The sequence below is a fragment of the Lichenostomus cassidix genome, chromosome Z (assembly GCF_008360975.1).
Source record: "Lichenostomus cassidix isolate B80296 chromosome Z, HeHo_3.0, whole genome shotgun sequence".
NCBI lineage: Eukaryota > Metazoa > Chordata > Aves > Passeriformes > Meliphagidae > Lichenostomus > Lichenostomus cassidix.
In genome coordinates, this window is record NC_139511.1 from 4,717,092 (window position 1) to 4,744,332 (window position 27,241).

Here is a 27,241-nt window from a genome sequence, read left to right on the forward strand (position 1 = left end):
GACCATGAATTTATAAGAGTTTCCAGGTGATACCAGAAAACAATCTTCAGTTAGGAAACACCTGATTCAAGAGTGTACCTGAAAACTATTTCTAGGCTCCTCGGCTTGATTAGAGGGCAGAAAGCAGATTAAAAAAGTCTGTAATAACCAAGTAATTCCCACTGACAAGGTGGGATTTTCCACAAAGAATATAACATGATTTTTTTCTTTTTTTAGCTCTCCCATTATTATGAATCATTTGACTACTGTTTTACTAGGCTTGCAAATAGGAGTCAATGGGATGGAACACCTGTATATACTTATATTTTCAAATGTAATTAGAATGTAATTAATGGAATTGTGACAAACAGGAGCTAATCTCAATAGACTTGATTTTAAAAATTAGCTACCTGTGAAAAATAGGAAGATTTTATACTGGGGGGGGAGAGAGGGGGAGGAATAATCACAGCCTGCTCTTACTGTTTCTTCATACCGGCCCTACACATTCTCATGATATCCTTCCGAAATCATGCTGCTGTGATATTTTGTCAAGCTAGGCCAGCAAATCAGTCTATTTTCAAAATGTATTTCGGAAATCACAATTTCTAATGGGAAGCCTAGTCATAATTAAATAGAGTTACGTAATTTGCATTAGGAGAGCTAAAAACCAGCATTTGCTATATTCTTCATAGAAAAATATTATTTGTAACAAAACTAATATTCAAGTTCATAATAAAATGCTTGAATATAGCATTAGAAAAGTACATAGTTACAGCTCTTGATTTCTTTTTTTAAGTAGGCAACGGTTCAGCTTTCTGACATTTTTCTGGATCCCCAGTACTGGTTCCTAACACTTTAGCCCCAAACCTTTGCACTATCAGTACGCAGGCCCTAAATAGCAGAAGATAGCAAATCCAATATACTCCAATGCTCACAAGCTTCTGTGAGTAATAGCTATACAGAGAAACAGAAACATTCAGCAATAGAAGAGTTGAACAGCTATTACTAGGCAACATTGTTTAGGCTGCTTGTTGAACCACCCAATCCATTTTCACTCTTCTGAAGAGTTTTGACGGCACTTGGCACCTGCAATCCAGTACTCACTGTGAGCCCACCACACCAGATCTGAGGGAGGGAAAAAAAAAATCTGCATTATGAACCAAACACATCTCTCTCTTCCCATCCCACAATTAACTAACACAAACACAGCTGCATGTCTTCTGTCACAGCACTCTGTAAAACATTCTAATCACAGACATGCTAATTTTTGAGTCCAGAAAGTGTAATATGCTTCATATACTATGCTTTATGAGCAAGTGTATAACTGATCTAATACTAAAATCACTTGCTCCTAGTAAGAAACAATTCTTCAAAGGCCAGAGTGACAGTGAAAAGCAACTCTCTCACTGTGCTCCAGTGCCTGAAAGCAGTGTTTATTTCTGCCATGTCATGCTAAAATTATATCAGCATAAACATTGTACCAAAAAAAAAAAATGGAAGTTTCAGGGGCAAAGGTGCCAGTGTCCTCTTCTGCAAATGAGGTGCATGAAAGAATGCTGTATTTTCATGTTTATAAGTAAATTTCAGAGCTGTAATTAAGTAGTTTGTCATTTTTCTGTTCAGTCAATAAGGCTGCTGTCACACAGTGTGAGGGGCTGGCTGGGTGAGCTGCAGAGGGCTAGCCTGAATTTTGGCAACTGTTTCCCCAGGTGACTTGTGAACTGAATTTATATGAGTCAGCCTTAGCAATGCTAGGGGATGGCCAACACATGTATCCCAACAGCTGTGAAGCTATTCTTTTCACCTATGCTGAGAAGGATCAGCAAAGCAAATAAACAGCCATGAAAAAACCCAGACCTGTTAAAATCCCAGGCCTACACATCCTGCTCCCAAAGTATGAGGCACTTGATGGCACCTTACAACACAGCTGAGGCCTCCAAATTCAGCTAAACAAATTACTTAACTCATTAAAGGAAAACTAATATGCAGTAACTAATCATTCTCCTGTGCATGGGCAAGGTTTAGCCTTTAACATTGCAGCAAGTTGTTGCCAACTAGCTTAGAGCCACAAAAAAGGTTATGCAGAGCACTGAAATGACTGGCAAGAAAATCCCATCAAGCTTTTAAAGATGGAGTCTTCTTTTTCACTGGAAAGCATCTGGTGCTGTTCTGTCCCACAACACCTGCTCTGACAGCTCAGAGCTTCCTGGACTCCATCAGTTCAGATCAATTATTGCAGCAGGCTCATCAGCCACTGCAATGTTCTATTAACTTACTATACAGAAATTTAATGATTTCTGTTTACAGCTGAGACATCCAGGTGCAGAGTCCTGCTGAGTACTACTATAAGCACCACATGAAATCCAAAAGAAAACAGTTAAACTTTTCAAAAATTACTGGTCAGCCAAACCAAGCGCTTCCAGTTTCCTTCTTTAAAAAAAAAGAAACTATTAAATCTGCATTCAGTTCTAGAAACTGCAAAATTTTATAGATACTGACCATGAAGCCTGGTAGCAATGGCTGGGTAAACTTTGCTCTGAAGGTGTGTAACAGTGCCTTTGAGTTCGCATTATAAAATGCGAGCTGACCTATGAGAGAGAGAGAACAAGTTGAAACTCAGCTAAAACATAGTTTAAGCTCTGATGTTCTTGCTGTCTGACTTGTACAAAAAAAATTATTCATTTCCAGCACACACTAAGTACAGCCCATAAGAGTGAAAATTCACTGTTTTCAGTGAATTTCTGTAGCTCTGTAACACAGATGAACTCAGGTCATTTGACATGACAAGTACCTAGGGTCATACAGTCATACAAGACTGGATCAGCCTGGAAGTAATGCACTTCCTCCTTACACTGCTCCAACTCAATAGCCAACTAAATTTTTAGCTAAATCTCCTGAGTGTAATTTACCTCCATCAAAGTCACAGTACACTCCTATTCTGTCTGGGACAGGTATCTCAAGAGTCTTTGCTTTGTTGTTATGCTTTGCTGAGAATGTGGTTTGCAGCCAGTTGTTGATATGGATGCACCAGCTCGAGTTAGTCTTTCCCAGCTGGTCAAACTTCCCCGGGTTTCTGTATGTGACTCCCACGCTGTAGGATTTGCAATCCTTCTGGGCTCTCACTTCCCAGTAATGCTGCCCACTTTCAATAGCAGTGTCTCCTACCAAAAGAAATGTATTTAATTACAATTAAGTGTAATTAATTACAATTGATTGTACCTTACAGTGCTGCCTTCCTAACACCCACCAGTGATGTCTTCTCTATTTTTATTCCAAGGTGGAAAAATAAAAAAACCCCTGAACTATAACAATTAAGAAAACTGTACAATAGAATATAAATATAAAACAGAACAATGAGATTGTATTTACCTGTGCTCATTGTGACAAGACACATTTAACACCAATTTATGTTTAATAGCAGTGAGTGTGAGTCACTAAGAGCTTTGTAATAAAGAGCTTGAACAGAGCTGAAAACACAAAATTCTGGTGTTATATGGGCAAACTACTCTGGGCAGGACAATGTTGAGTACACAGCCTTGATGGAACAACCATAAACTTTCCCTCTAATTCTTGCCTCATCTGCCCTTTCCTAACAGAGCAGACCAGCTCAGCTCACCCAGCACTGTGTACGATTCTCCAGCAAAGCGATCGCGGCCGCCCCTCGCCGAGGCTCTCGGGCTGTTGGTGGATCTCTTCGGAGACGCTGTGTTGCTTCTAAAGGAGAGATGAACCACTCAAAACCTGGACACAGCTACAGAAATGCACACTCACGTGTCCCCGAGTCCATCAGGTGCAAGAGACACACACAAAAACTCTTGAAATGACACGTTAGTTCATGCCTCCAACAGCATGCATGCATGAGGGCTGAGAAGAAAGAGGTGGCAGACAGAGAAAGACATACAGAATGTTGTCAAAAACAAGTTCAGAGGCAGCTGAGAACGGAAACAGAGGGGGGAAAAAAGCAGATGTGTGGCACGTGGTTTGAATGAAACACTTCAGGATGGAGAGTATTCTAATGAGCAATCAGTTGTATAAAAGAGTAATTTTAACCTAATGAGGTTTTCAAACTTTTTTTTTACCTCAGTTAGGCCCTCAGAAATAACTGCCAATAATTTAACCATTAAACCAAGTGCAGGCTATTTGCAATGTTCTTCAGTAGACAGAGAATCATATCTGATTACTATTTTAAAGGCAATCAGTAGCAAAGAATTTTAACTTCTCAGAAATAGCTACGCAGATTACAATTTAATTTGACAAAACCCCCAAAAAAATACAAAGTCAGTCTCTGAAACACACTTGAGAAGTTATTTTCAATTTCTCATCCTCTGCAGTCTATCAAACATTAACCTTCTGTAGTCTATCAAACATTAACCTTGGAACAAATACCAACCACAAAACAGTTTTCTCTCCAACTTTTCCTTCAGCTACAATTTAGTAAAGCTACTTGCTACTTTTATGTCCATTAACACAGTGAAGTTCAGTTTGTTTTCTTTCCAATTCATTCATTATTCTCAAAAACCATTTCAAAAAGGTTTAGGAAATGTCCCTTTTGTCTTATACCATAATGATAAAAAAAAGTCACGTGGGAATCAAAAGCTAAGTGGTATTAAGCTGTCATACATAAGGATGCTAAAATCTAGTTCATGACCAAATTTGTTTTACTCCATCTACAGATGTCTACAAGAAATCACTGATCAAAAACCTGTTTACTTGGGCATCACCATTCTGGCATGTAATTTGACAACAGTGATCAGAAGACAACTATGCTTCCAAATTGCTCACAAGAGCTACATGAAGGGGGTAAGTGCAGGTGCACCACATCCAGTGCTTTTGGATTTTGTAAACATGGGGGATGCTGCAGTTTACTTACCAAAGGAAAAAGTTAGCAAGTGATAGCATGGGGGAAAAAAAAATAAGCAAAGCCAAGAATTAAAGCATCATTTCAGAGGGAGGCACTCTGCAGATTCCATCCTGCTTCATCCACTCACATTCCCAACAAACGCTGCTGAAAATTTTCTATTAGACCCAGTACAAACGGGTTATGCAGAAAGCAACGTGGCCATTTAGAGAATCACAGTAAGAAAAATGCAGGCACTTTGCTAGAATTTTCTCAGGGTTAAGAAAGCATTAAAGGTTTCTTGGTATTCATTTATTTTGTTCAAGTCTGTAAATGGCCACTGCATGTGCTTTGTCCTCTCAAAATTTAATAGCCTTTACCAGTTCAGAAAATTACACTGACTATTTGACATAAAAGCTTTAAAAAAAAAACAGTTTTTCAGGCTTTTTTCCATCCACAGTACTGAAGTCTGCCTTCCAATAGAAGGTACCAATTTCATAGCAGGAAGTCAGTTTTGTGCCCATTTTCCAGTGGAGCACAGTCCTTATTAGCCAGTAACTGACATATTTCTTCCACTCTTCAGTGGCTAGATATTCTTGTCTCATGGTTTAGGACTGTTGCCTACAGTACTGCAATCAGTCCCTGCTTTCTCATCCATTTCATCAAACACAACATATTCAAAGCAAGATGTACTCTTCTGGAGAAGAAAAGTCAAGGAAAGAGATCAGAAATTACTGAGAAGCTTTTTTTCGGTCTAATAAATTAAAGACGATTAAGAATTTTGTTGCCATCATGTGTTTCCAACCCTTAAAAACTGCATATTCATTTTTTAAAGTAACTATACTGCAAATTTTTCCCCACCTCTCATGGAGCCAGCTCCAAATTTGTCCTCTAACACAGACATCTCATACATGTTTTTAAGAGGAAACAAAAGCCTCCTACCAGAACAAAGCTCATCATAATCCCCTCCTAGAAAAGGTCAGTCTGAGATACCAAGTTGAACATGTGACCATGTCCTTCTACCCAAGCAGAGGTAAAACTAGAGAAGTCCTGTACTGACAGCTACAAAGGGAGGCCAAAGTGTAAAATCCCCTGAGCTGGGCAAGTAGGAGCATCTTCAAGACATTTTTAAAAATAAGTTCAGCAGAAATTACTATACTTTGTGTACTAGAACAATTGACACTGCATGGCTTCAAGAGCTTATTTTGCTTTTTAGGTAAGGTTTTCTTTACTCCAGATTTCAAATCAGAGATAGATCCACCTGGATCTATCTGTATCTATATCCCCTGTATACAGGGGAGTTAAACCTGTAAGAAGTTAGGAACCTGGGCATTTCTCTTGGTCCCATAACTTCTAAGCCAGCAAAAGAGAGCAAGAGAGCATAAATAGAAGTAATTTCTCAAAAGATAATTTTACTCAAAAAACAATGAAAAAATGTGACTCTAAAAACCCATGACTGCACATGGAATAGGAGAATATTTTACCTAATTTTCTATCTCAAAAAAGAGGATTTCTCATTCAAACAATTCATTCTGCAATGAGAATTGTCATGAATCTTTTAACATATGCCATCATCCTCTTCAAACATGTAAAACACACTTCTTACCCTCTGATGTCTAGTAACATCTACAGCACAAGTTCAGAAGCAATCAGGTTTCAGATTAAAAAGTAAGAAAAAAAATTATTTTAGAGTTCTCAAAAAGGAGATCTTTACCATATTTGTAAAAATGTGCCAAAGAGTTAAGAAAGCAACAATATGTCTGTAAATAACAGGGCTCTCTGGATCAATATTAGAATATATGATGCCATTTCAACTATTGCAAATCAGGTTTCACACACATTAGGATGAATCCTGCCAGAAAGGCTCTCTTCCAGTCACTATGAATCCAAATTAAACTTCAAAATCATTTCTAAACCTGCATGTGCACTGTTACTGATAAAGGCTATTAGATTTGTTTCTCATGACGTCAAGCAAAGGAAAGTAGCACAGATTCCCAACAAAACTAGGTGCTATATCCTAGGAACAAGACGTATATTATCACCTTCTATTGCTCTTCAGCAGAGGATTCTGGCCACTGTCGACAGAAATAAGTAGTCATTAAAGAGCTGTTCTATTACTACAGTAAATCATCCCCATTTTTAAAATGCCAATAAAAGTTATTCTATCATGCTTCCAGCAATATATTCCTGTGGAGAAGGCATTTGTTCATAAATTATCTCAAGCTGTTCAAGTGGAAAGACAATAAATTGTGGTTGAGGGAGCAGCCAGTTGTGTGGACCCATTCACACAGAGTATCCTCAAAGCCCAAGAGGCATAGACTGGGGAGTGGGGCCACGGGCTCTGCACACATCCAGCTGAACACCAGGCTCACAGCTCTCCAGGTGAGAGAAATCCACACAGCAGGACAGGCTGGGGGACACCTGAGGGCAGAACTGCTCTGCAGAAAAGCCACTGGGAACTTGGAAAGCAGAAACTGGCAACAGCTGTGCCCTGTGCCCTCTTGGCAGAGGTGGACAGCCACAACCCGGCCTGTGGCCACAACACAGTGACCAGGAGCCCAAGGCAAGTGACTCCTCTCCTTTCAGCAGCCGTCAGACTGACCCTGAAGCCCTCCTGTGTTCAGGTCTGGGCTCCTTGGATTTACACCCTGACATAACAGAGTAAGTCCAGTGGAGAGGCAGCACCACAATTAAGGGTCTGGAGAACAGAAAGACAACTGGGTTTGCCCAGCCTGAGGAAGACAAGAACCAACTGCTGTCTTTAACGAGGTAACAGGAAGGGGAGCAGAGAAGATCAAGCCAGGTTTTCCTCAGAAGTGGTCATTCTGATGGCTGAGAGGCACCAGGGAATTCCACTCAGGTACCAGGATATTCCTCCCTTCCCAGAAAAGCGGCCTGAAACAGAGGGCTAAGCAAGGTAACACATTCTTTATCCTTGTATACATTCAAGGCTCAGTCAGAGTAGACAGAGTTAAATGTTCTTCCAGCATTATCTATCTTATGACTCAGAATGCAAGACATGTAACAAGCTACCAAGAATTCTGCTGAAATGCTTTTCCTGGAAAAGGACAGTAAGTATGTTTAGAGCTGCCACTTTCACAATAGCTATGTTTAATTATCCATCACCTTTTGCAATCTATTTTGTTCTATTAGTGCCTTTTCCCCTCCCATGAAAGTTTAAGATGAATTCACACACCACCTACATATAGTACCAATTTTATTTAACCTTTTCTTTCTCAAAAGGACAAGACAGTCAGTTCTTTCCTTACTTTTTATACAGAAATAGAAATGCTGTCTATTCACCAGCAGTGACCTGCATCACTGGTAAACATAGAATTTCATCAGCTGCCTGCTCACATTTACCTTATGTACTGTCCTGGGCTTAAGTGGCAAGGTTTTGGTACCAGGAGAAGGGGAAGCCATAGGGCAGGTGGGTGGGCACCTGGTGGGTAGCCAAGATCAATGCACCCAACCTACACTTCATAACACTACAGTGAATGATACCCTAACAAATGCATTTTAAAAAGAAATATTAGTTAACAATTATGACACAATTTTAGCCTCTACATCTCTGTAACAGAAGAAGGGAAAAAATTAAAATTTCTTCAAAGAAACATTTCTGAATGAAAATTCCCTTCATGTCCCACTGTCCTCAAGTGCTTTAATTCCTCCCTGCCCTCTTCCTTTAATTGCTTGATGGGATACCCCAGACCCTTAGAAAACAGAGTTCTTACCTGTTTTTATTTTCCTTCCCTTTTATTTTTTCTTGGCCTTTGCCTCCAGTAGGATCCCATTCAACATAGGTGTCTTCAACTTTCAAGTTCAGATGAGATGAAGTACTGTCCAAACTGAATACAAATGCTGGTCAAGACAAAATAGAAAACAGTGAAAATGGTACAATGCTCTCTCCCAGTAGTGCTTATTCATAGCAAATTATAGAAGCAGTAGTAAAACTGAAGCAGAGTATTATTGAACATAACTGAAACATCAGCTTTTCAGTCTGACACTTGCAATCAAAAAACCTAATACAACTGGTTGAATTCCCTAAATATGTTTACAGACTGTTTTATAAATGTCCTAATACCACCACATATTAGAGTCTTACTCTGAAAGAAAGCATACTTGAGAATTTTAGGAGTTTAGAGCTTAAAAGTGCACAACTGTAAACAAGTCAGGTTAAACACATTGATGAGGAAACTTATTTTCTGTGGGTTGGTTATTAAAGAAAGTGAACAAAGTGTTCACCCAGGAATAACAAAAATAGTATGGGAATTACATGGCTATTAAATGGGTATTACATCTCTGACTATAACTGTTGCTTAAGAGTACTAAAATAATTTTAGAAAAGTTACCAGAATGCCCATCAGCTCATTCAAATGGTATATAGTTTTATTCTTATGAAGTAACATTCACAAGGAACAGAATTTATATTTATATAAATTTATATAGTTGATACCAGTCATTTTGCCCTTTTCATCACAGACCTGGTTGCAAGTCCAGCTTCAGGATCACTCTTTCACCTCAAAAGTTAAGATTATGTTCTGTCACAAAACAACCATTCCAGGAAATTTCTCTCTCAGTTTATTTATGAAAGGATGTTAGGAATCCATTCTAACAATTCTCAGATCAACTTCTAATATGATGACTGTGCACCTTCAGCAGTTTGAAGCTGCCAGCTTTATAAATATTGACAGCAATTAGAAACTGCAGCTACAAAGTCAAGAAAACCTTTTCCTTTCTTCTAGTTACAGAAAGCTGTGTCTGTCACTAATAACAGGATAATCACACCAACTGTTTAGATGACCTAAGAGTCATCCACAACATTCATCCTTCTTCTTGCTGTATGCTGGCATCATGCAGCAGCACATGGGACTGTCACTCCACAGCTCAAAGAAACCAGTGCCAAGCTTTTGGAGGAAGTGACATTAACTGCCCCATTTTCCAGGGTCTGAATGCCAAAAGGGCAGCTTTGAGCCAATAACCTTCTTAATCCTTTACAGTTTTCCTTTCCATGTAGGATGTGTTTCAGCAGTGCTCATGCAGAAGCAGACTGAACATACAGGTATGAAGGCAGAGGAGTTCAAGTGAAAGGTTTTCACCACAGATAAGGTTTAAGAGTTTTTCAAATTTTACCTTTGGTTTCCAGAGTCACGGGGTCAGAGTATTCACCGGCCACAGCTTTGTTGCAAGCTTGTACTCTAAGGTTCATGTATTTTGTATCAAATTTCAGACCTAAAAAGTGAATGTTTAGAAATTTGAAATTATGTTAATTACTGACAACTCCTACAAGACTAACACCCATCCCTAAGCAGTTGTCTTGCATTTATCTCAATCCCCAAAAAACATGCCTGAATACCAGTGTGAACTTCATTTAGCACACGATTTTTTGCAAAACCTCTTAGTCAAAATAAAAGAAAGAACTGTTATTGTACAAAGCACCCAAGACTAATGTAATATAATGACAGCTTCATTACGTGCACAAAAAGAGGCACTTTGCAAAACTCCCAAGCACAAAGAGTTATATCAATACTCTTGGGTCTGAAGTATAAAAAATCTTTACCTGATAACGTGTACTGAGTAGTTTTAATGTAGTCTACCAGTTCCCAGTGCTGTTCACCTTTCAGTCGAGGGAGCCCATCAAAGTTGGTTTTCCTGTACTCCAGCACAAAATGGTCAATTCTGCTGTCCTCCTCAGGCATCCTCCACGAAATTGTTATGCAGTTGTCAGCAACCAGACATGCTGCTACATCTATCTCCGGAGCTTTAGGGACTGCAAAATGACAAGCACACAGGTCAGCTTAAAGAAGGGAATGCTAGAGTAGAGTGAACTTAGTTATGAACCCACATTTGGAATCAACACCACACAGGAAGAACACTAGGAAGCAAACCTCTGTTCCTAGGTCCTTGGAAGGTAAGTTCAGCTGCCCTCCTCACACAGCATCCCTTACATTTATTTCCATCACTACAGACTCTGTAATATTTTCCACTAGCATCTCTTCAGTTACCCAGTGTTCTTTCCTTTTAACCCCTTTGTCTTGAAAGAAGGGGAAACAATTCCTAAGGCACTCTAAAGACTGAAGTTTTGTTTATAGACAATAGAATTCTATTTCCATTAAATCAAAGAGCACTTAAGCCTCAGGAAAAAAAAAAAACTGAAAAAGAAGGCATTTATATACTATTTGGAGTGTCTAAAGGACATTCAAGGAAGATTTTGCTGCAGGAAATGAAACGGAGGTTTTATTGTTTTCATTTTTGGAGAAAAGGTCTGCAAAATTCTTTTCTATTGTTTCAGCATTGACAAGTTCAAAATAGATATAAAGGTGGCCTGAAAGTCAATGTATCAAGCAGGAACATCAAAAAAGCACAATACTGATGCACCTGTGGAAGTGACAAACCTGCAGATTTTGTATGTCAGAAGCCATCTCTTTTTTGAACACTCTAGCCCTTAACTGTGCTGCTCTGTAGAGGTCTCATTGACCAAGTCCTGATTTCATACAGGCTGGCTTTGTGAAGCAGAAACAACCTTTTCTTGAACAGATTGTTCATCACAATTTCCCTCCACAATGACTTGATGACAATCAGCTTCCTATTATCTATGGGTGAGCCACTTAGAGATGTGTAATTTTACTGTCTAGACACAAACCCCTCCTAGCTACAGCAGGATCACCTAGTTTGCTTTATGAACACCCTCTTCACACCTTCTCTTCATGATCTGTTCCAATATTTTAACCCAGCACTACTAAAACACACTCTTTTACCCTCACACACTCCTGCAGCTTAAGCCAAGCAGGAAATAACATTGAAACTGGGGAATAGGTTTAAAATGATTCATGGTCAAGACAGCTGGCCCCAACTGATCCAAGGATATTCCAGACCATAGGATATCACACTCAGTATATAAAAAAAGGGGGAGAAGGAAGGGACGGGGGAGATATTCCGGGTGATGGCATTTTTGTCTTCCCGAGTCTCTGCTACAGGGGATGGAGCTTTACTGGGGCTGGATGAACACCTGCCTGCCCGTGGGAAGCAACAAATAAAGCCACTTACACACTTTTGTTTTATCTATTAAACTGTGTTTATTTCAAGCCACAGTTTTTCTCACTTTGACCCTTCTCATTCTCTTCCCTATCCCACCTGTGCGGTGCCTGCTAGGTGTTAAGCTACAAAAAAAGGCTCAAGTGTTAATTACAGTATTTGACATCAAGCTTCAAAGTCATCCAACAATAATCTGAGAAGATCCCTTCAAAGAACAATTAATATTAGGACAATTATTTCAGCACATTAATCTGTAAGTTTAGCTAACTATCTCAATCAATTTTGTCATACTATAAGATTGCAGGTAAAGAGTCTTCCATGTGCTTAGGGCGACCAAAGCTTCAGTGTAATGCTGGCAAGCAGGATTCAAATTACCACAACACCAAACCTGTCGTCAACTTCCCACACTAGGACACCAGTATTTCATTGTGTATGAAGGCCTACCAGTGCTCAGTGTAAATTTGCCTGCAGCAGTTTGAGCTTTTGGTGTCTGGGTGATTTGGAAGGTTGGCTCTATAGTAGAAAAAGCAAGATTGATACACAGACAGTCAATTTTCCTGTTTACAAATGAAAGGCCCAATTTAAATTCCTATGTATTTGACAAGGAAAAATGTGTAAGAAAGGTAATACTAAATATTACCTTCATCTAGATGCAAAACTTTGTTCACGCTTGCTGTTAGATCTTTACACTCCCATTCCTGTCAAACAGGTGCCCTGTACCCTTAGCTGTGAAATGCAGAGCACTGATTGACACCCAGAGCCCAAGACTAGAAGGTGAATTTCTGCCTGGACACTGCCAGCTGACCACTAGGAATAACACTGGTCATTTACTACACCTGCTACCACATACTGTATCTGCAACACATAGGGCAGAAATGTAAACTGATGCTGCCAAGTCCTTAACACATTTGGATTTGTGACCTAGAGATGAAACAACTTTACATCCCTGCCAGCAATGCTCTTGTCAATATATTCTCAGTAACAGCCAAGGGCAAAGTTAAAAATTGCTTTTTAAATAGGAAAGCAATAGGAATAAAAAGGCATGAAAGATACATACTGGTCTGATGCACCCAGGTTTACTGTCAAACAGGAATAGCTGCATTAATACACATTTTGTAATATAGTAGTATCACTGTAACTAGGAGACTGCCCCTCTCCGGTATTTCAGACCATTTCACCACTCTGGTAAGCAATGTATTAGTTTACAGCTACACACATAACACCCCTGCACATGAGCAGGACCTGGGAATGTCACTCAGCATCAGGCTGGCAGGGACAGACCTGAAAAATCTCAGGTGACTTCACAAAGTACAGAGGAACTGACAACTCGGGAAAAAACATGGTCTGGAAGACTCATTCTCATTTCTGAGATCGATACTATTTTCCAAAATGTTCTCTTATTACACAAATTTACACAATAAAACTAGAAAACTCTCACCTCAAGGTATTTACTTTAACATATAATGAGTAAGAATGGTTTTAGGTACTCTGAAAAATTTGCTCATTAGTGTGCAAGTGGCGTAGTTTCCTCTTGTTTGGTTGGTTCAAATATAGTAAGTTGTTCACATAGCAACAAATTTAATTCTCTGGATTCAGTTTTTACCTGGCAAAAATTTCACAGCTTGAAGCATACGCTTTTCCAGAGCAAAGTCCACCATCATATGAGTCATGCTGTCACTGACTTTTGGTTTCAGAGAGAGGCGGAATGCTGAGGCCACTGTGACACTGAAGCCAAGAAAGCAGCATTAGCAAAATGTATTTTACATTGTCAAGCCCCACAGCCCATATTCCAAACCAGCAATCAAGACAATCTGTATCACTGACGTCAAACTACCGATCAAAGATTAGAACATTTTTCTATCACAGGGCTGTTTACCATTTAGCACACTCAAAATAGAAAGTTTTGCTAATGTGACTGACTCAAGATAATAGTGCAGGCTACCAGCTGTTCCATATTACTCAGCAAGTAATACTAGAGGTGACTAAAGAGTTTTAAACTTTTTACTAGTGAAAAGGAAACTGGATAAGAAACAAAACAAAATTCGTATCACTTGACTTAAATTCAGCAAGTATGAAAAGTGTAAAGTAGTGCAGATTCAGAATCATGTTCAGACATTTCTAAACAGCAATGAACGACCTGACTATGCTGATTGTATCTCTATCTATGACCTTTTCAGGGGATGAAGAGTTTTTTCAAGCTGCAGATGGGAACATGCAAGTACCAGACTAGTTTTACAAAATACAGTGAAACACCGAAGAACCTTCATCCAACAAAGGCAAATGCAAGGTCCTGCACCTGGGCAGGAATAATCCCATCCACCAGCACTGACCAGGGTGATCTGTTGGAAATCAGCTCTAGAGAGAAGGACTTGGAGGTCCTGGAGACAAACAGCTGTCCCTGAGCCAGCAGTGTCCTGGGAACAAGGAGGCCAATGGGATCCTCAGGTGCATTTAGAAGGACACTGCCAGCAGGTCAGGGAGGGAATCCTGCCCTCTGCCCAGCTCAGGAGGCACCTCTGGAGTGCTGTGTCCAGCTCTGGATCCTCAGCACTGCAGGGACAGGGAGCTCCTGGAGCAGGGCAGCAAATGCTGTGGAGATGAGGAAGGGCCTGGAGTATCTCCCTGCCCAGGAAAGGCTGAGGGAGCTGGGGCTGCTCAGCCTGCAGAGGAGCCCAGCTGAGAGGAGCCCTCAGCCCTGTCTGTCGCTGTGTGCAGGGAGGGCTCAGAGCAGGGCCAGGCTCTGCTCCATGGGGAGCAATGGCATGGGAGGAACAGGCAGGAACTGATGCCTGGGAAGCTCCATCTGAACATGAGGAAGAATTTCTTCCCTGTGCAGTGACCACGCACTGAAAAGACTGCCCAGAAGGGGTGTGGTGTCTCTCACTGGAGATATTCCAGAACCCTCTGGACACAATTCTGCACCATGTGCTCTGGGATGACCCTGCTTGAGCAGGTAGGTGGGACCAGATGACCCACTGTGGTCCCTTCCAACCTGACCCATCCTGGGATTCTGTGAAGCAAAGCTCTCACTTTCACTCCTGAAATCTTAGCTCAGTACTTACTCTGAACACTCCTGAGACATTTCTGTACTCCAACTACACCATCAAAAATAAAAAAGACAAGGCTCTCATATAGTTCTCTAATTCTGAAGACACCAAGCCATGCAGCAGAATTTGACAGCAGAGAAGTCTCAACTCCTGCTTTTAAAAAAAACTAATTCTCAACTACAAAGTAATATACACACCACAAAGTCAACTGCAAAGACCTGAATCCATTTTACACCCACAAATGTGCAGCCCCTTCGGAACACCTAATGCATGTCACTTCCTGCACCTCACTACTATGTGAGAGAGATTGTGTGCTAACCATAGATTCATCAAAGAACACTGAAAACCAAAAACCGTGGTAGTGGGAAAGGGGGAGAAAACGAGAAGTTTACTGTTAAGGATATATGCAAGTCAGGAGTGATGAGCTCTGCAATTCTGGGATATGAGAGTATTATGAGACTGAGCTGAACATCATGAAAGACAATTCAATTGATTTCCCAAGACAGAGCTCACATTCTGAAATTCAGGCTGGGCTGCCTAGCACATTAATGCTCAGCCAGATGGGCAGAGTAAATCTCTCCTTAAGGAAGAATAATCCTCTGATTAGCAGCAAGAGAACACCAGGGAACAGTGGGCTTCAGACAGCTTTTTAACTTCTGCTCATACACCAGTCTTGGACTGAGAGCCACAAAGGATTTGGTGATAATTTCAAGAAACCATAAGAGGGTGCTTATTACTGATAAAAAGTATTAGGAGTCCCATCACTGACACTATCCACTAACCCTCTGATCTGTTAAGGATACTAAATCTTTACCCTTGGAAAAGCAAAGATGAATTTAAAAATCTAACAACTACTCATTTTACACAGAGGTTCAGAGAATTTAGTAAATCAGAGCCTTCACTGAAAAACCTGTAAATTCAAAGCCAACCTATTTGGTCCACAAGAGCAACAACATCATATGAGCTGCTTCTCAAAATATTGTGCACATCATGGAAGGTTTTCTGAACCAGAAGGTCATACTCTCGAAATAGACTTAACATTCTTCCAAGTGAAGAAAAATGGCCTTAGTATTGATTTTGAAACAGCAAAGTCTTGCTTTTTAAACAATAGCTCAAAGAAAAGCTACCAGAAATAATAATTTCACTGTCACTAATGTCAACAGAAGCATTTCAACAGCTACAAGACATTTTACATTCTGAAGGAAAATTAGCTAGCAAAAGTCTTTAAGTACTTGAAAAAGAAAAGAAAATAAACAACAAGATTCTCTCACAACTCAAAGGGGCAGAGTCAGCTTGAAACATCATTAAATTTCAGCCATGAGGTATTAATAATAAATAAGCTTATTAATGATATACATTTATATTTAAAGACATAACAATTATAGCAGCAGATGATGCAGAGTTCTACTTCCCTGCATCAGAAACATCTTCTTATTTAAGGTTATAAAAAGCCAGGAAAAACACTACATGAGCAGCACAGAAGTTTTTAGTTACCCCTCAACACTCGTAATGACTAACACTTAGAATTTGATTAAATGAATGAATTTTATTAAAGCTGACTATGGCCCTTTCAAAGCAAATGCATTTTCAAGACTAAGATTAATTCAAAGACACAAAAGTGATAGATTTTGTACTGTACCTATCTTTGATCTGTCTGGAAGCCTTGATGCATGTCAGGGAGAAGAGAGAGAAAGTAGTTAGTATTTCCATGCAAGTCCCAATGGCAGTAACATGCAAGAAGGCCAAGAACAATCCCTGCTGCAATGCTCAGATTTGAAGTTCAAAATGAGTTTAACATTTTCCTCAAAATAAATTGTCCCATTAAGTATGTTAATAGCATGGGTTAGCACAGGAAAACCGTTATCACCTGGAAAAAAAAAAAACGACTTCCAGAACCACACCAAAACAATTCCAAATTACTCTTCTTTATGGGTGTGACTTTGTCTTTTCAGATTTCTCTTAATTAGTTAAAGTTACTCTCCATGGCTTTTTAAAAAAGCTACAGGACCAACCCAGCAACATTTAACTATCATTTTCTGTGAAACTAAGGAGTGCTTACTAGTCACATGTAACCTTGCCTGATTTGCTGAGCTACACATCATGGCATGCATGCCTTGAAAAACAAGAAAAAATAGGACTTAATTCTAAATTTTCCTCTGAAAGTTAGGAGGTACTTTTGGAAAAGTGTAATAAAAGACTGTATGTCAGCATTCAAAAATTACAGCAAGAAGGTCTTCCTAAATTATAACCTTGAAGTAATTGCAGAAGTGATGACATTTAAAAGATAAACACCAGCTGGCAGGTGGAAAGACAAAAATCCCTCCCCTTCACCAAAGGAGCTGCAAACCTAAGACAAAAGGTTAATGTTGAAGTAGTGATGACTTAGTTGTGTCTGTTGAAGCCATGCTTGGAGTTAACACTGCTCCTTGATTCAGTTGCTCATTCAGCTGAATTATCTTCCCTTTCAAAAGGACAGGAATCATCAGGCAGCTTCCCAGTTTGAAGTCAAAAGTGAAGAACTTCCCAATTTTTCACTAAATACAAACCACACTGAAAAAAGTAAACAGGAAATCAAGCTGTCCCTGCTGCAAAACTAATTATATATTCCCAAAGTGGGAAGCAGAAAAAAAACAACCCAAGTGTTTAGAAAACATTGAGCTTAAGAGGTAGCTTTGCTTTACTTCAAAACAAAATTATTGCAGGAGCTACTGGCTGGTTTTCCTTCATGACAGCCGTAGATAAAACAGAGCTACTCTACTGGCTGATTTTCCTTCATGACAGCTGTAGATAAAACAGAGCTACTGCACAACAAAATCCTTGGGTTTAATCTCCATGTCTTGTAAAATATGTGGTAGCCAGGACTCAGTATCATCTGCAAGACAGTCCCAGCTTAACTCCATTGACTTCAGTTTGTTTCCAGGCTACTGACAGAGAAGGATCAGCCCATCCCAGAGGAGCTGCCCAGAACTGTCTTATCACATCCAACCTAACTACTGAACTCTCCTGCAATCTGCTACTCAAATAAACTCAGAGAATAAAGCCACAAAAAATTAACATAGGAAAAAAAAATAATAATCTTATACTAGTTGCTCCTGAACTGACTTTGAGTATCCAAAGAAAATCTGTGCTAATGCAGAAGTCAGGGCTGGAGCTGCCCTTTGCTATTCCTACCAGTAGAGTAATAGAATTAGCTGCCTAATAGCCAAGGCAATATTACCTTAAAATGTCATCCCCAAATGCACAAGTGTAATACCAGTATCAAATCCTACATATTAGAGCTCATTGAATTGGATTTCAGTATCTTAAGCTTCAGACTCCAAATCTGAAGAGCTTTCCTCCCAGCAAACACTCAAACAGCTCTCCTTGGTGTATTTGAATGGAAAAAAACCATTAGAGAGATCTGAAATAGAACAACTTCCAGGAAAACCTAAGCTGTGTTTTTCACAGAATTCAAGAGCTAACTTAAATTATTTGCTACAAGACAGAAAGGACAACTCCAACTGAAGAAAAATACTGCTTAGGAATTGCTGCTCTTCGAGGCAAATAAATCAAAGCTGACACCCAGAAAGCACGACAGCACACAAACATGCAGGCAAAAGGTAAAACTGACACAGGAAGACAGCTTTCCCCCTCACTCTTTTAAACTGATTTGTGTCCTTGTTCCCGTTAAAATGCAAAAAGAAGAAAAGTAACTGGGCTTTGGATTTGGTGTGGCTGATTTGGTGTGTACTACAGGATTACTGTAGCAAGCATTAGTGCACTGATTTCAGTGTATACGTGGAACTGTTTCCTTAATTTACAAGTATATTCTTCCAGTTAGATACATGTTATTTCACCCTCAGTTTCTGGGCTCAGCCATGCAAGTTTGCTTAATAATGTCCAGGAGAAGGCATTGTATTCCTTCCCCCTTCACTCTAAATACAGAAAAAACCTCAACTTGTTTTATCAGAAATTGCACAAAAGGTCAGGACTACAGTGCTTTACTTTTTTTCAGCAGAGCAATAACTGTATTTTTATATGCCTCTCTATCCTCACTCTAAATACATCTGGTAAGTCTGCAGTGTTGAGGAGAGCAAAGCAAAGGACATTTCAAATTGAGACAGATGCCAACACCTGCCTCACACATCTAGTCAATGTTTTCTACCTCTAAGAGCTCCACAGGGTTCTTTATGTCCAGCGACTGCACAGCAAGCTCCAGCAGCTCTTCTGAGCTCTCCAGGGCACGGCTGCACTGGCTAAGCTGATCCTGGAGCAAAAGCAGAGAGAATAATTTGATGTATTCCCATTAAACCAGCGGTTTGTGAAGCACCAGTTCTAGGAACTACTCGGATTTGTTATGCATTTCTGACAACTTATTCCCTTACATAACCAAGGCCTCTGACAGTGTCCTAACTTCACTGTGCTTGACAAGTGCACAGTGACACTTGGCACATCCCACAACTCCAACGGGGAAAAAGCTGAAGTCTGACTTAAAAGCCAGATTTAATTTCAACACCCTGTTTCTCCCAGCATCAGGGTTTCAGAAGCAGAGAAATAAACACTTATACTCATGAGCACTACAATTTCTATTTACAGGACTGCACTTCATCACTGAGTGACAGTGTGGCAATAGCCTTGAAAAAGGCAGTGACTTGACTTTACCAGCTCTGGAACTGTCACAAGGCAATCCTGAAAATCAATATTGCTGTGTAACAAATGGGGATAGCATGACGGGAGCAGAGGAAGTTCAAAAATGCTTCTATGCAAATGCAAAATTTTTCAGATTGAGTTATTTGTTTACCTGCAGAACTTGAATTTTACGAGCCTCTTCTTGCTGAATAGTGTTGGCCATACTCCCCTTCATCTCATGCAGTACAGAATACAGACCATCAAACTCCTCATCCAGCTCGCTGATGGCATTAGAAGAGTTTTTCTGAGAGGAAAATTGAAAATGCTGTTTACACTGGAAACAACAGAAACACTTGGAAAGTCACATTATTCCCCATATTTTGCCATGACCTTGTGACTGCTTCTCAGCATATCAAAAAGGCAGAAAACATTAGGAATGAGGAAAGAGTCTCCTAAGCAGGCTCTGCATCAGGACACCGAATATCGAAATCTGTGAAAATTCCATGATACTCAAACTTGCACAGAACCAGCACACTCATCAACTCTGTTCCATGCCAAAAGCCTTGATTTACCTCTCACAATTGTATTTGTATTGCTGGATGTTTGGAAGGAGGAAGTTACCCAGTACCAAATAACATTATTTCATTTGATACTCAAAACAGCACTCAAGAAGGCAGTTTAAAGATCTGCTGGACAACTCCCATTTCTGCAGCCAACCTAGCTCAGCTTTAGGATGAAAATTCTGATTTCTGATTGCAGCTTACTAACAGGCCAAAGGAACCAAAACCTCATCCTTGTGCAGATGCTCCAACAATTCGGTCTAACTCTAAGCTGGAATCCAACAACTTGAAACTGCTGAAAAGAGAAAGAACAAAGAATTTTTTCTCAAGTATCATTTTCCAGTCCAGCAAACAGAGTAGAAGTCTGAAAATACTATTTTCCACTAATGGGAGTTTCAGATCTTGCATCAGATTAGACTCTCTTTCCCACACAAATGAAGTTCTACAAAACCTTTTCACACAAAATGCAATTGCAAAATGCAAAATGCAATTTCTCACACCTTCCATCTAAAGACAGACTTAAAAAAATGTTTTTTCCATCTAGTTCCAACACGAAGATACATTTTGAACTTGATTCTTACAGCGCATCCTTTAGACATTACCCATTTTGAGACTAACCAGAGTGGGAAAATGTCCCCCTCTCAGACACAAGGAGTGAACCTTAATATAAATACCTGAACATTTGATATTGTATGGTTCAGCATGTCAATGAAGTTGTGAATTTCATCATTTTTGTTCACTAGCGTACTGACAATCCTTTGCAGAGTCTCCTAGAATTACAAAACAAGCAAAAGAAGTTGTAAAATCGTCATGCAATGTTTTTAAACCATCACTATTTCAACATACATGAAAATTCATCACAGACATTCCAGTTCCAGCAAATTCAGTTCTGATGGGATCAGGAAATGTGTTTTCCCAGGACAGAGGAAGAACAGCAAAGCTCTAATAAGCATCCCACCAAATTAAAAATCTCTAGGTGTTAGTTTGAGGGGAATCAAGAACCTGCTTTATGATAGATACCCCACTGTTTCACATGCTTTTCTACACGGGTCACCTGCAACAAAACACCCACTGGCACCACTCAGCTTCTCCAGATGAGAAAGCTGGCGCTTGTACAGCCAAACAGAGAACCAGTAAAGAAAATTAAAAAGCTGGTAAAAGGAAACCCAGAAAAAAAGTTAAGATTTCCTCGTGTCAAATGAAGCTAGTGTAAAATAACCACGCTGACAGTTTATTCTATACACAGAACAGATATGTAAAAGTGATCTGCAAACATATTCTACAAGTGGAAAAATATTTTAGGTGAGTAATTTCTATATTCCAATTAAAAGTGACCTCAAAGAAGAAAGCTTACCGGTAGCTGAAAAACAGAATACAGATTATTTCAGCGATGCATATTCCGGCTGTTCAAAAAGCAGTGGATTCAGCTTACAAACCACATACCAAGCCAGTAAAATTATTAAGTGCATCAAAACTTAAGTAATTAAATTAAGTAAGACCACCAACTCTAATTATGTTGAGCAGCCAGTCACATATTCTACAAATTTGACAGAAACACATCAATGCTTGCTACTTAAAATTAAGTGAAGTTGTATTATGAAAGCATATCAGCATATGTAAGTAAAAATAAAGGACAAGATGAGGAGCTAACTAAAAATTTTTTGTAATTTAATTCAGGCTGGTTGTTAGGTTTTAGAAGCAAATCTAACTCTAAAATGCTCTAAAAATATAGGTAAACACTGTTAGTCATTATTAATCAGTTGACCTAGAGTTTCAATTGCTCATCCTAACACTGTTACTTGATAATATTTAGGAAACCAAGGCATGGAGAGATAATAAACATATTTTTAAAACAGCCAGAACACCAAAGGGATGTTGCAGAAGTCTCTCCCAGAAGCAGTTTCTTAATTGCTTAATTACTACCTAGATCACATTCGTTTGCTAAAAAAGCAAGAAGAATATTTTATCCTTTCACAACAGCTACAGTGAACCTCAACAGTGCATCAGATTCAATTAACTCCTCCACTAGTCCTAAGCTGTGCTCTTTCCTCCTTCTTCTGACCCCTTCCTGGGCAGTTTCCAAACATCTGCAATGAGGTATTTCTGGGTACTCCATCCCCCTGCCTGTTTAATCGTGTCATACACGAGTAGAAAAAACAAATTTTAGTGCTTTTACCAGAGGTGTTGATGGTGTTACATGCAGAGGTAACAAACCAGACAGCAATGACTCAGATGTGGGGGAACAGAAACAAGACTTCGGCTTCTTTCAGAAACAGAGGCACACAAAATCTTGACCACTTCATTACTGAACCTTTTCCTCGTCTGGTGAGAACTGAGAATGTTTAAAGGCAATTTTGTACACATCAGAATGCCAGATGAATAGCCATTGTCCAGCCAGCTGCTTCTGCATTCACCACTGACCAGAGGCAATTGTTTTCACAGGCCAGATAGCCTGGAGATAAGCCTTAGATCCTATGAGCACAACTGTCAATTTGGATGAACAGGAAAACTCACAATCCTCTTTCAGCACGGATCTTAGGGCTTACTCAGCTGCAACACATGGGGGAAAAGTGTTCTTGTGTGTAGTGCTGAACAATGCTGTTTGGTTTTATAGCTAATTATGACCAAAGGAAAATATCTACATTTTAGATGAAGGGCCTTTGCACAGCCAAGTACACAGCAGCAACTGGAAGCCAGCTGTGAACAAGATTTTCACCTAAAGTTACATTTAACTGACAAAGCGTGGGTTGGTGTGGCTCTTTTTAAGCAAGCTACCAATTTCTCTGTAAAGAAATTTAACCAGGTTTGGTCAAATTTGAATGAGTTTAAATGCCCTTTAAAAGTACACACCACCAGCAGACATAATTTTTCTAAAACACCAATGTACAAGCCACCAGAACAGAAAGGCAGCTTTTGGGAACCACTATCTTACTCTATTTTCCAACATGATTTTCTAATCACTAATACATAATAAATAGATTTCCTTCCAGACATACCACACATACCAAATTAAAAGCACACTGCAATGCTGCTATTTCTTCCTTTAGTGGGAGCTTTTGAAAAATCACTATGATTTCATGTAACAAACATTTTTCTAGAAAAATTACCAATGTGAGCAGCAGATGGGGTCTGCATTATACATCAGCTCATAGAAAAATTACAACAGCACTAAGCCCAGTACAGCTTCTTGGTATTTTTGCACTGAAGGACATTTAATTCAATTGCCCACTGATAGATGCAGTATTTCATAGAATTCTATTACATGCAATTTTCGTTGAGCTTTCTCTCTGACCTCTATGTGAGGTCAGTTTCAAATGGATTTTCAAAGCATTATGGAATGTTTATTACGGAGGACATTTTTGCTGCTGTCAGTGAGCTTCATGCTGCTCTTCCCTTTTGTGTCCTACTCTTACTCTCTGAATCTAATGCACTTTCTGGGGAAAAAAAAAAATCATGCCACTGGTAGAGTGTGGCTGTGCAAAGGATAAAAAGTAAAAAAGGATAGGAAAAAGGATGGGAAGCCCTACATGTACCTTTTATTCTTGCCAAGTGGAGAAAAACAATACACCCACATTTGAACAGTGAGTAACTAGCATGACATAGCACCTCTTGAAGCCGACAGGCACCGCATAAAAACTAGTAAATTAAACAATCACAGCAGGTCCGTATAAGGTACAAGTTATGGACTTGCTCAAGACCATACTGAAAGCTCGTGAGCTGATTTCATGCATAACAGCTTCTGAAGCAGTCCTGGGACTAGAACAAAATCATGAGACATTATAACCTTCATATCCAGATCAAATTTCAAGGAGGATATGCTTACTTAGCCTCCATTAATTTAACCTCCTGCACTTGTCAACACAGTGAAGCTGCCAGAGTTTGAAGGAGAACTTCGTACAGTACAGGTGACATTACCAAATTAACTCTTGCTACAGAAAGTACTGTAAAACACAAGATCCAATGCAATTTTACAGCTGTCTTCAGAACCTCTGGAATTCAAATAAGACCAATCTGCAGAAACATCCACCTGGAGCACCCACAACAGGGGCAGCCCTCATTTACTCCTCCCCCAGAGGGACAAATCTCACAATAAGCAAGCAAAGGCAGAGAGATTCAAATCCACAGAGCTTCTACCAAAAGCACACTTTTTATAGTATCTCACATCTCACTTTCCAAAGCACCTATTTAGAGATTGTATTAGTTGCTTAGCACAAATAATTTTTAAGTAAAATGAGTTATACTACAATACTGTGTGATTTAGGGTGTTGCTTGCTGAGGATGAGCAGCTGGATTTGCTGAAGCCCTAGGCTGCCAGCTGTGAATTCACACCAAGTTCTGTCGTGGCTGGGACAGAGTTAACTTCCCCAATAATTACCCAGCAACGCGTACAGTGCTGGGGCTTGGCTTTAGCAGAGAAAATTACACTGACCTGTAAATTTCAAGCCATTATCAGCACTAAGCTACTCACGCCCCACAGACCCAAACTCGTTCCCAAGCTGAGGAAAGCACAGAACACAGAAAGAGGAGCCCCCTTCTGCACTAACAGACTGCAAACCAAGAGGCTGAGTCACAACTTTTCGCAGCGTTTATCATTTTTGGAAAGCCCCAACGCTCGGGTGGGCACATCTCTGCTCCTCAGTGAGTTCCCCGAGGGGTCTGATGGCAAGGAAGCGAAGGAGGGAATTATAGGGAAAAAAAAAAAACAACAACAAAAAAATCCCCCACAAAACCCTTTTACGCATTAATTCCCTTCAACACTAGATTACATCAGTGGCAAACAGAAGGGCTTACGCACGCACCATAATTACTCATGACAGGAATACACAGAGTGAAAGAGCTCTTCCACCGCTGGAGTTCCATCCCAGAGCCGCGGAATAGGCAGGGATGGAATTCACCGCCGGGGACAAGCAAATCCAACCCCCCCCCCCCCCGGCAAAGCAGGGTCACCTGGAGCAGGTGGGGCTGGAATGTCTCCAGAGGGGGGGAGAGAGACAGAGACAGACTCGGGGTGGCCCAGAATTCCGCCAGCGCCGCTGCCCTCCCCGCACAGCCCCTCCATGCGCCTCTTCCCAGGCCGAGAGCCCGGAAAACGCCGGTAAACACGGGGAAAACGCCCGTGAAACGCCCCGGCGGCCTCCGCGGCCGGCCTCCGCGGCCGGCCTCCGCCCCTGCCCCTCGGGGACTCACCCGCTCCTCGTCCATGTCGCCGGGCGCGGCGGCCCGGCGGGCAGCGGGCAGCGGGCAGCGCTGAGGGGAAGCGCTCCCGGCCCGCCGCTCCGCCGCTCCGCCGCGGCCAGCGCCCGCGCGCCCCGCCCCGCCCCGCCCCGCCCCGCGCGCACCGGGCCTGCGCGCGCCTGCGCGCCCGCCGCCCCCGCAGCGCCGCGGGTTCGAGTCCCGGCCCGGGAGGGGCGGTGGTCACCGCGCTGGGCTGCTCGCCCCGCTTGGGTCAGTGCTGGGCTTCTGCAGGGTGGGGAGGAGAAGGCTGAGAGGGCAGCTCTTCAATCCGTGTAAATATCTCCAATCCCTATAAACATCTCAAATCCCTATAAATATATCCAATCCATGTAAACATCTCCAATCCATACAAATACCTCCAATCCATATAAACATCTCCAAACTGCTGTTGGTGGTGCCCAGTGGTATGAACTTGGCACCAGAAGGTCCACCTCGACTTTCCCGCTGAGAGTGGCAGTGGACAGGGAACAGCTCACCCACCTGTGTTCATTTTAACCTCCCCCAGCGTTTTTGTTGGAGGGGATACTTTTGATTTGGTGTGGGGCATTTATTCCTTTAATTACTTGTTATTCTGGGGGAAGGGAAGGGAAGGGAAGGGAAGGGAAGGGAAGGGAAGGGAAGGGAAGGGAAGGGAAGGGAAGGGAAGGGAAGGGAAGGGAAGGGAAGGGAAAGAAGAAGAAAAAAAAAGAAAAAATTGATGCATCCAACAGTGTATTCTTCATGCCCAAATACAGCATGGATTTTAACGGGGTTACATAATTGTGCAACTGAAGGAATAATGATGCTTAAGTGCAGGGAATTATTTAGAGGTGAACAAAGAGACTTAAAAATTATAATTGTGGCATGGGAAACTGTCAAAATTGTGCCCATGGAGAGCCATTAAACACACCAAACAGTGATAGTTGGGTGTGCAAGAAATTACAGTGCAATGCGGCTTATGTGTGCTCAGCGCTTGAAATGCTTGTGCCCTAAGTGACCAAGAGCTCTGGAAGTTGCCTAGGAGATCCTCTCACACATTATGCATCTATAACATCGTCTTTTTCCAATTTTTTGAGGGAGGCTGCTTCTCTGAAGACATTCAAACCCCATCTGGACATCTTCCTGTGTCCCCTGCTCCAGGTGTCCCTGCACTGGACAGTCCAGTTGGACTTGGAAGCAGAGCCTGACCCACTCCCCCCCCAGCTGTCCCCTCCTGTCAGGGAGCTGTGCAGAGCCACAAGGTCACCCTGAGCCTCCTTTTCTCCAGGCTGAGCTCCTTTCCCAGCTCCCTCAGCCACTCCTGGTGCTCCAGCCCCTTCCCAGCTCCATTACCTTCCCTGGACATCACTCCCTGATGTTTGTGTGAAGTTGGACGTCCAGTGAGGCTGATTTTTTACATCACAGCTCACTAATCCAATCTTAAAGAAGGCTTTTTTTCCTATGGCATTTGGCAGAGATGCATCCATAAATCAGCCACTGGGCTGAAGTGCAGCATGGTCGTTTTCTGGCAGCCCTGAGAGCTGTGCTGGAATTAAAATCCAGCACTTTTGACATGGACAGAGCCATAGGAGCCCACTTCCAGGGTGTCAATTCATCACAGTGGGGAGATTTTGCCCCCTGCCAGTGAAGGTGGCAAAATGTGCCTCTCTAAAGCCATCTCTGCCTCTGTGAGTCCTCTCTCACCACTGCTGTGCCTTCTGCATCGGCAGCACTGCACAAATCCAGGGCAGGAGGATGCAGAAGCATTGCTCCAGGCTTCCCAGCTCCACCCAGAGATCTCCTGGGACTGAATTAACTGGCACAAGGCTGGGCCTTGGCTGTGGTTTAAATGTTCCTGTTGTATTCCAAGTACCTGGTATCTTAATTTTTCCAATTAACACCCTGCAGCCTGGGCTGGTAGTTTCCACTTAAAACCAGCAAGAAGGAAGGAAAGTGATGTCTGGTCATGCCACACCTCAGGC

The 27,241-nt window shown here is 41.1% G+C and overlaps 1 protein-coding gene and 1 long non-coding RNA gene across 5 annotated transcripts; one reads left to right on the plus strand and one right to left on the minus strand.

Moving 5' to 3' along the window:
• Positions 1 to 761: 761 nt before the first annotated feature.
• Positions 762 to 25,343, minus strand: FSD1L (fibronectin type III and SPRY domain containing 1 like). Of its 4 annotated transcripts, XM_085043241.1 has the most exons (15): positions 25,254 to 25,343; positions 20,741 to 20,836; positions 19,679 to 19,810; positions 19,043 to 19,144; positions 16,538 to 16,560; positions 13,455 to 13,576; positions 10,377 to 10,586; positions 9,950 to 10,048; positions 8,551 to 8,677; positions 6,859 to 6,891; positions 3,596 to 3,693; positions 2,889 to 3,140; positions 2,479 to 2,567; positions 1,187 to 1,224; positions 762 to 1,148 (listed from the first exon to the last, which is right to left on the minus strand). In XM_085043241.1, the coding sequence occupies exons 1-15, from the start codon at positions 25,266 to 25,268 to the stop codon at positions 1,031 to 1,033; spliced, it is 1,554 nt and encodes a 517-aa protein (XP_084899367.1). In that variant the 5' UTR covers positions 25,269 to 25,343; the 3' UTR covers positions 762 to 1,030. The 4 variants fall into 4 exon arrangements, with proteins under 4 accessions (XP_084899367.1, XP_084899363.1, XP_084899365.1 ...); XM_085043237.1 differs by lacking the exon at positions 1,187 to 1,224 and having other exon boundaries at positions 762 to 1,104; XM_085043239.1 differs by lacking the exons at positions 1,187 to 1,224; positions 6,859 to 6,891 and having other exon boundaries at positions 762 to 1,104; positions 3,596 to 3,690.
• Positions 10,584 to 11,965, plus strand: LOC146424259 (uncharacterized). The gene is made up of 3 exons (XR_014847004.1): positions 10,584 to 10,727; positions 11,109 to 11,222; positions 11,315 to 11,965. It is a non-coding gene; the product is annotated as an uncharacterized LOC146424259 (long non-coding RNA).
• Positions 25,344 to 27,241: the final 1,898 nt, after the last annotated feature.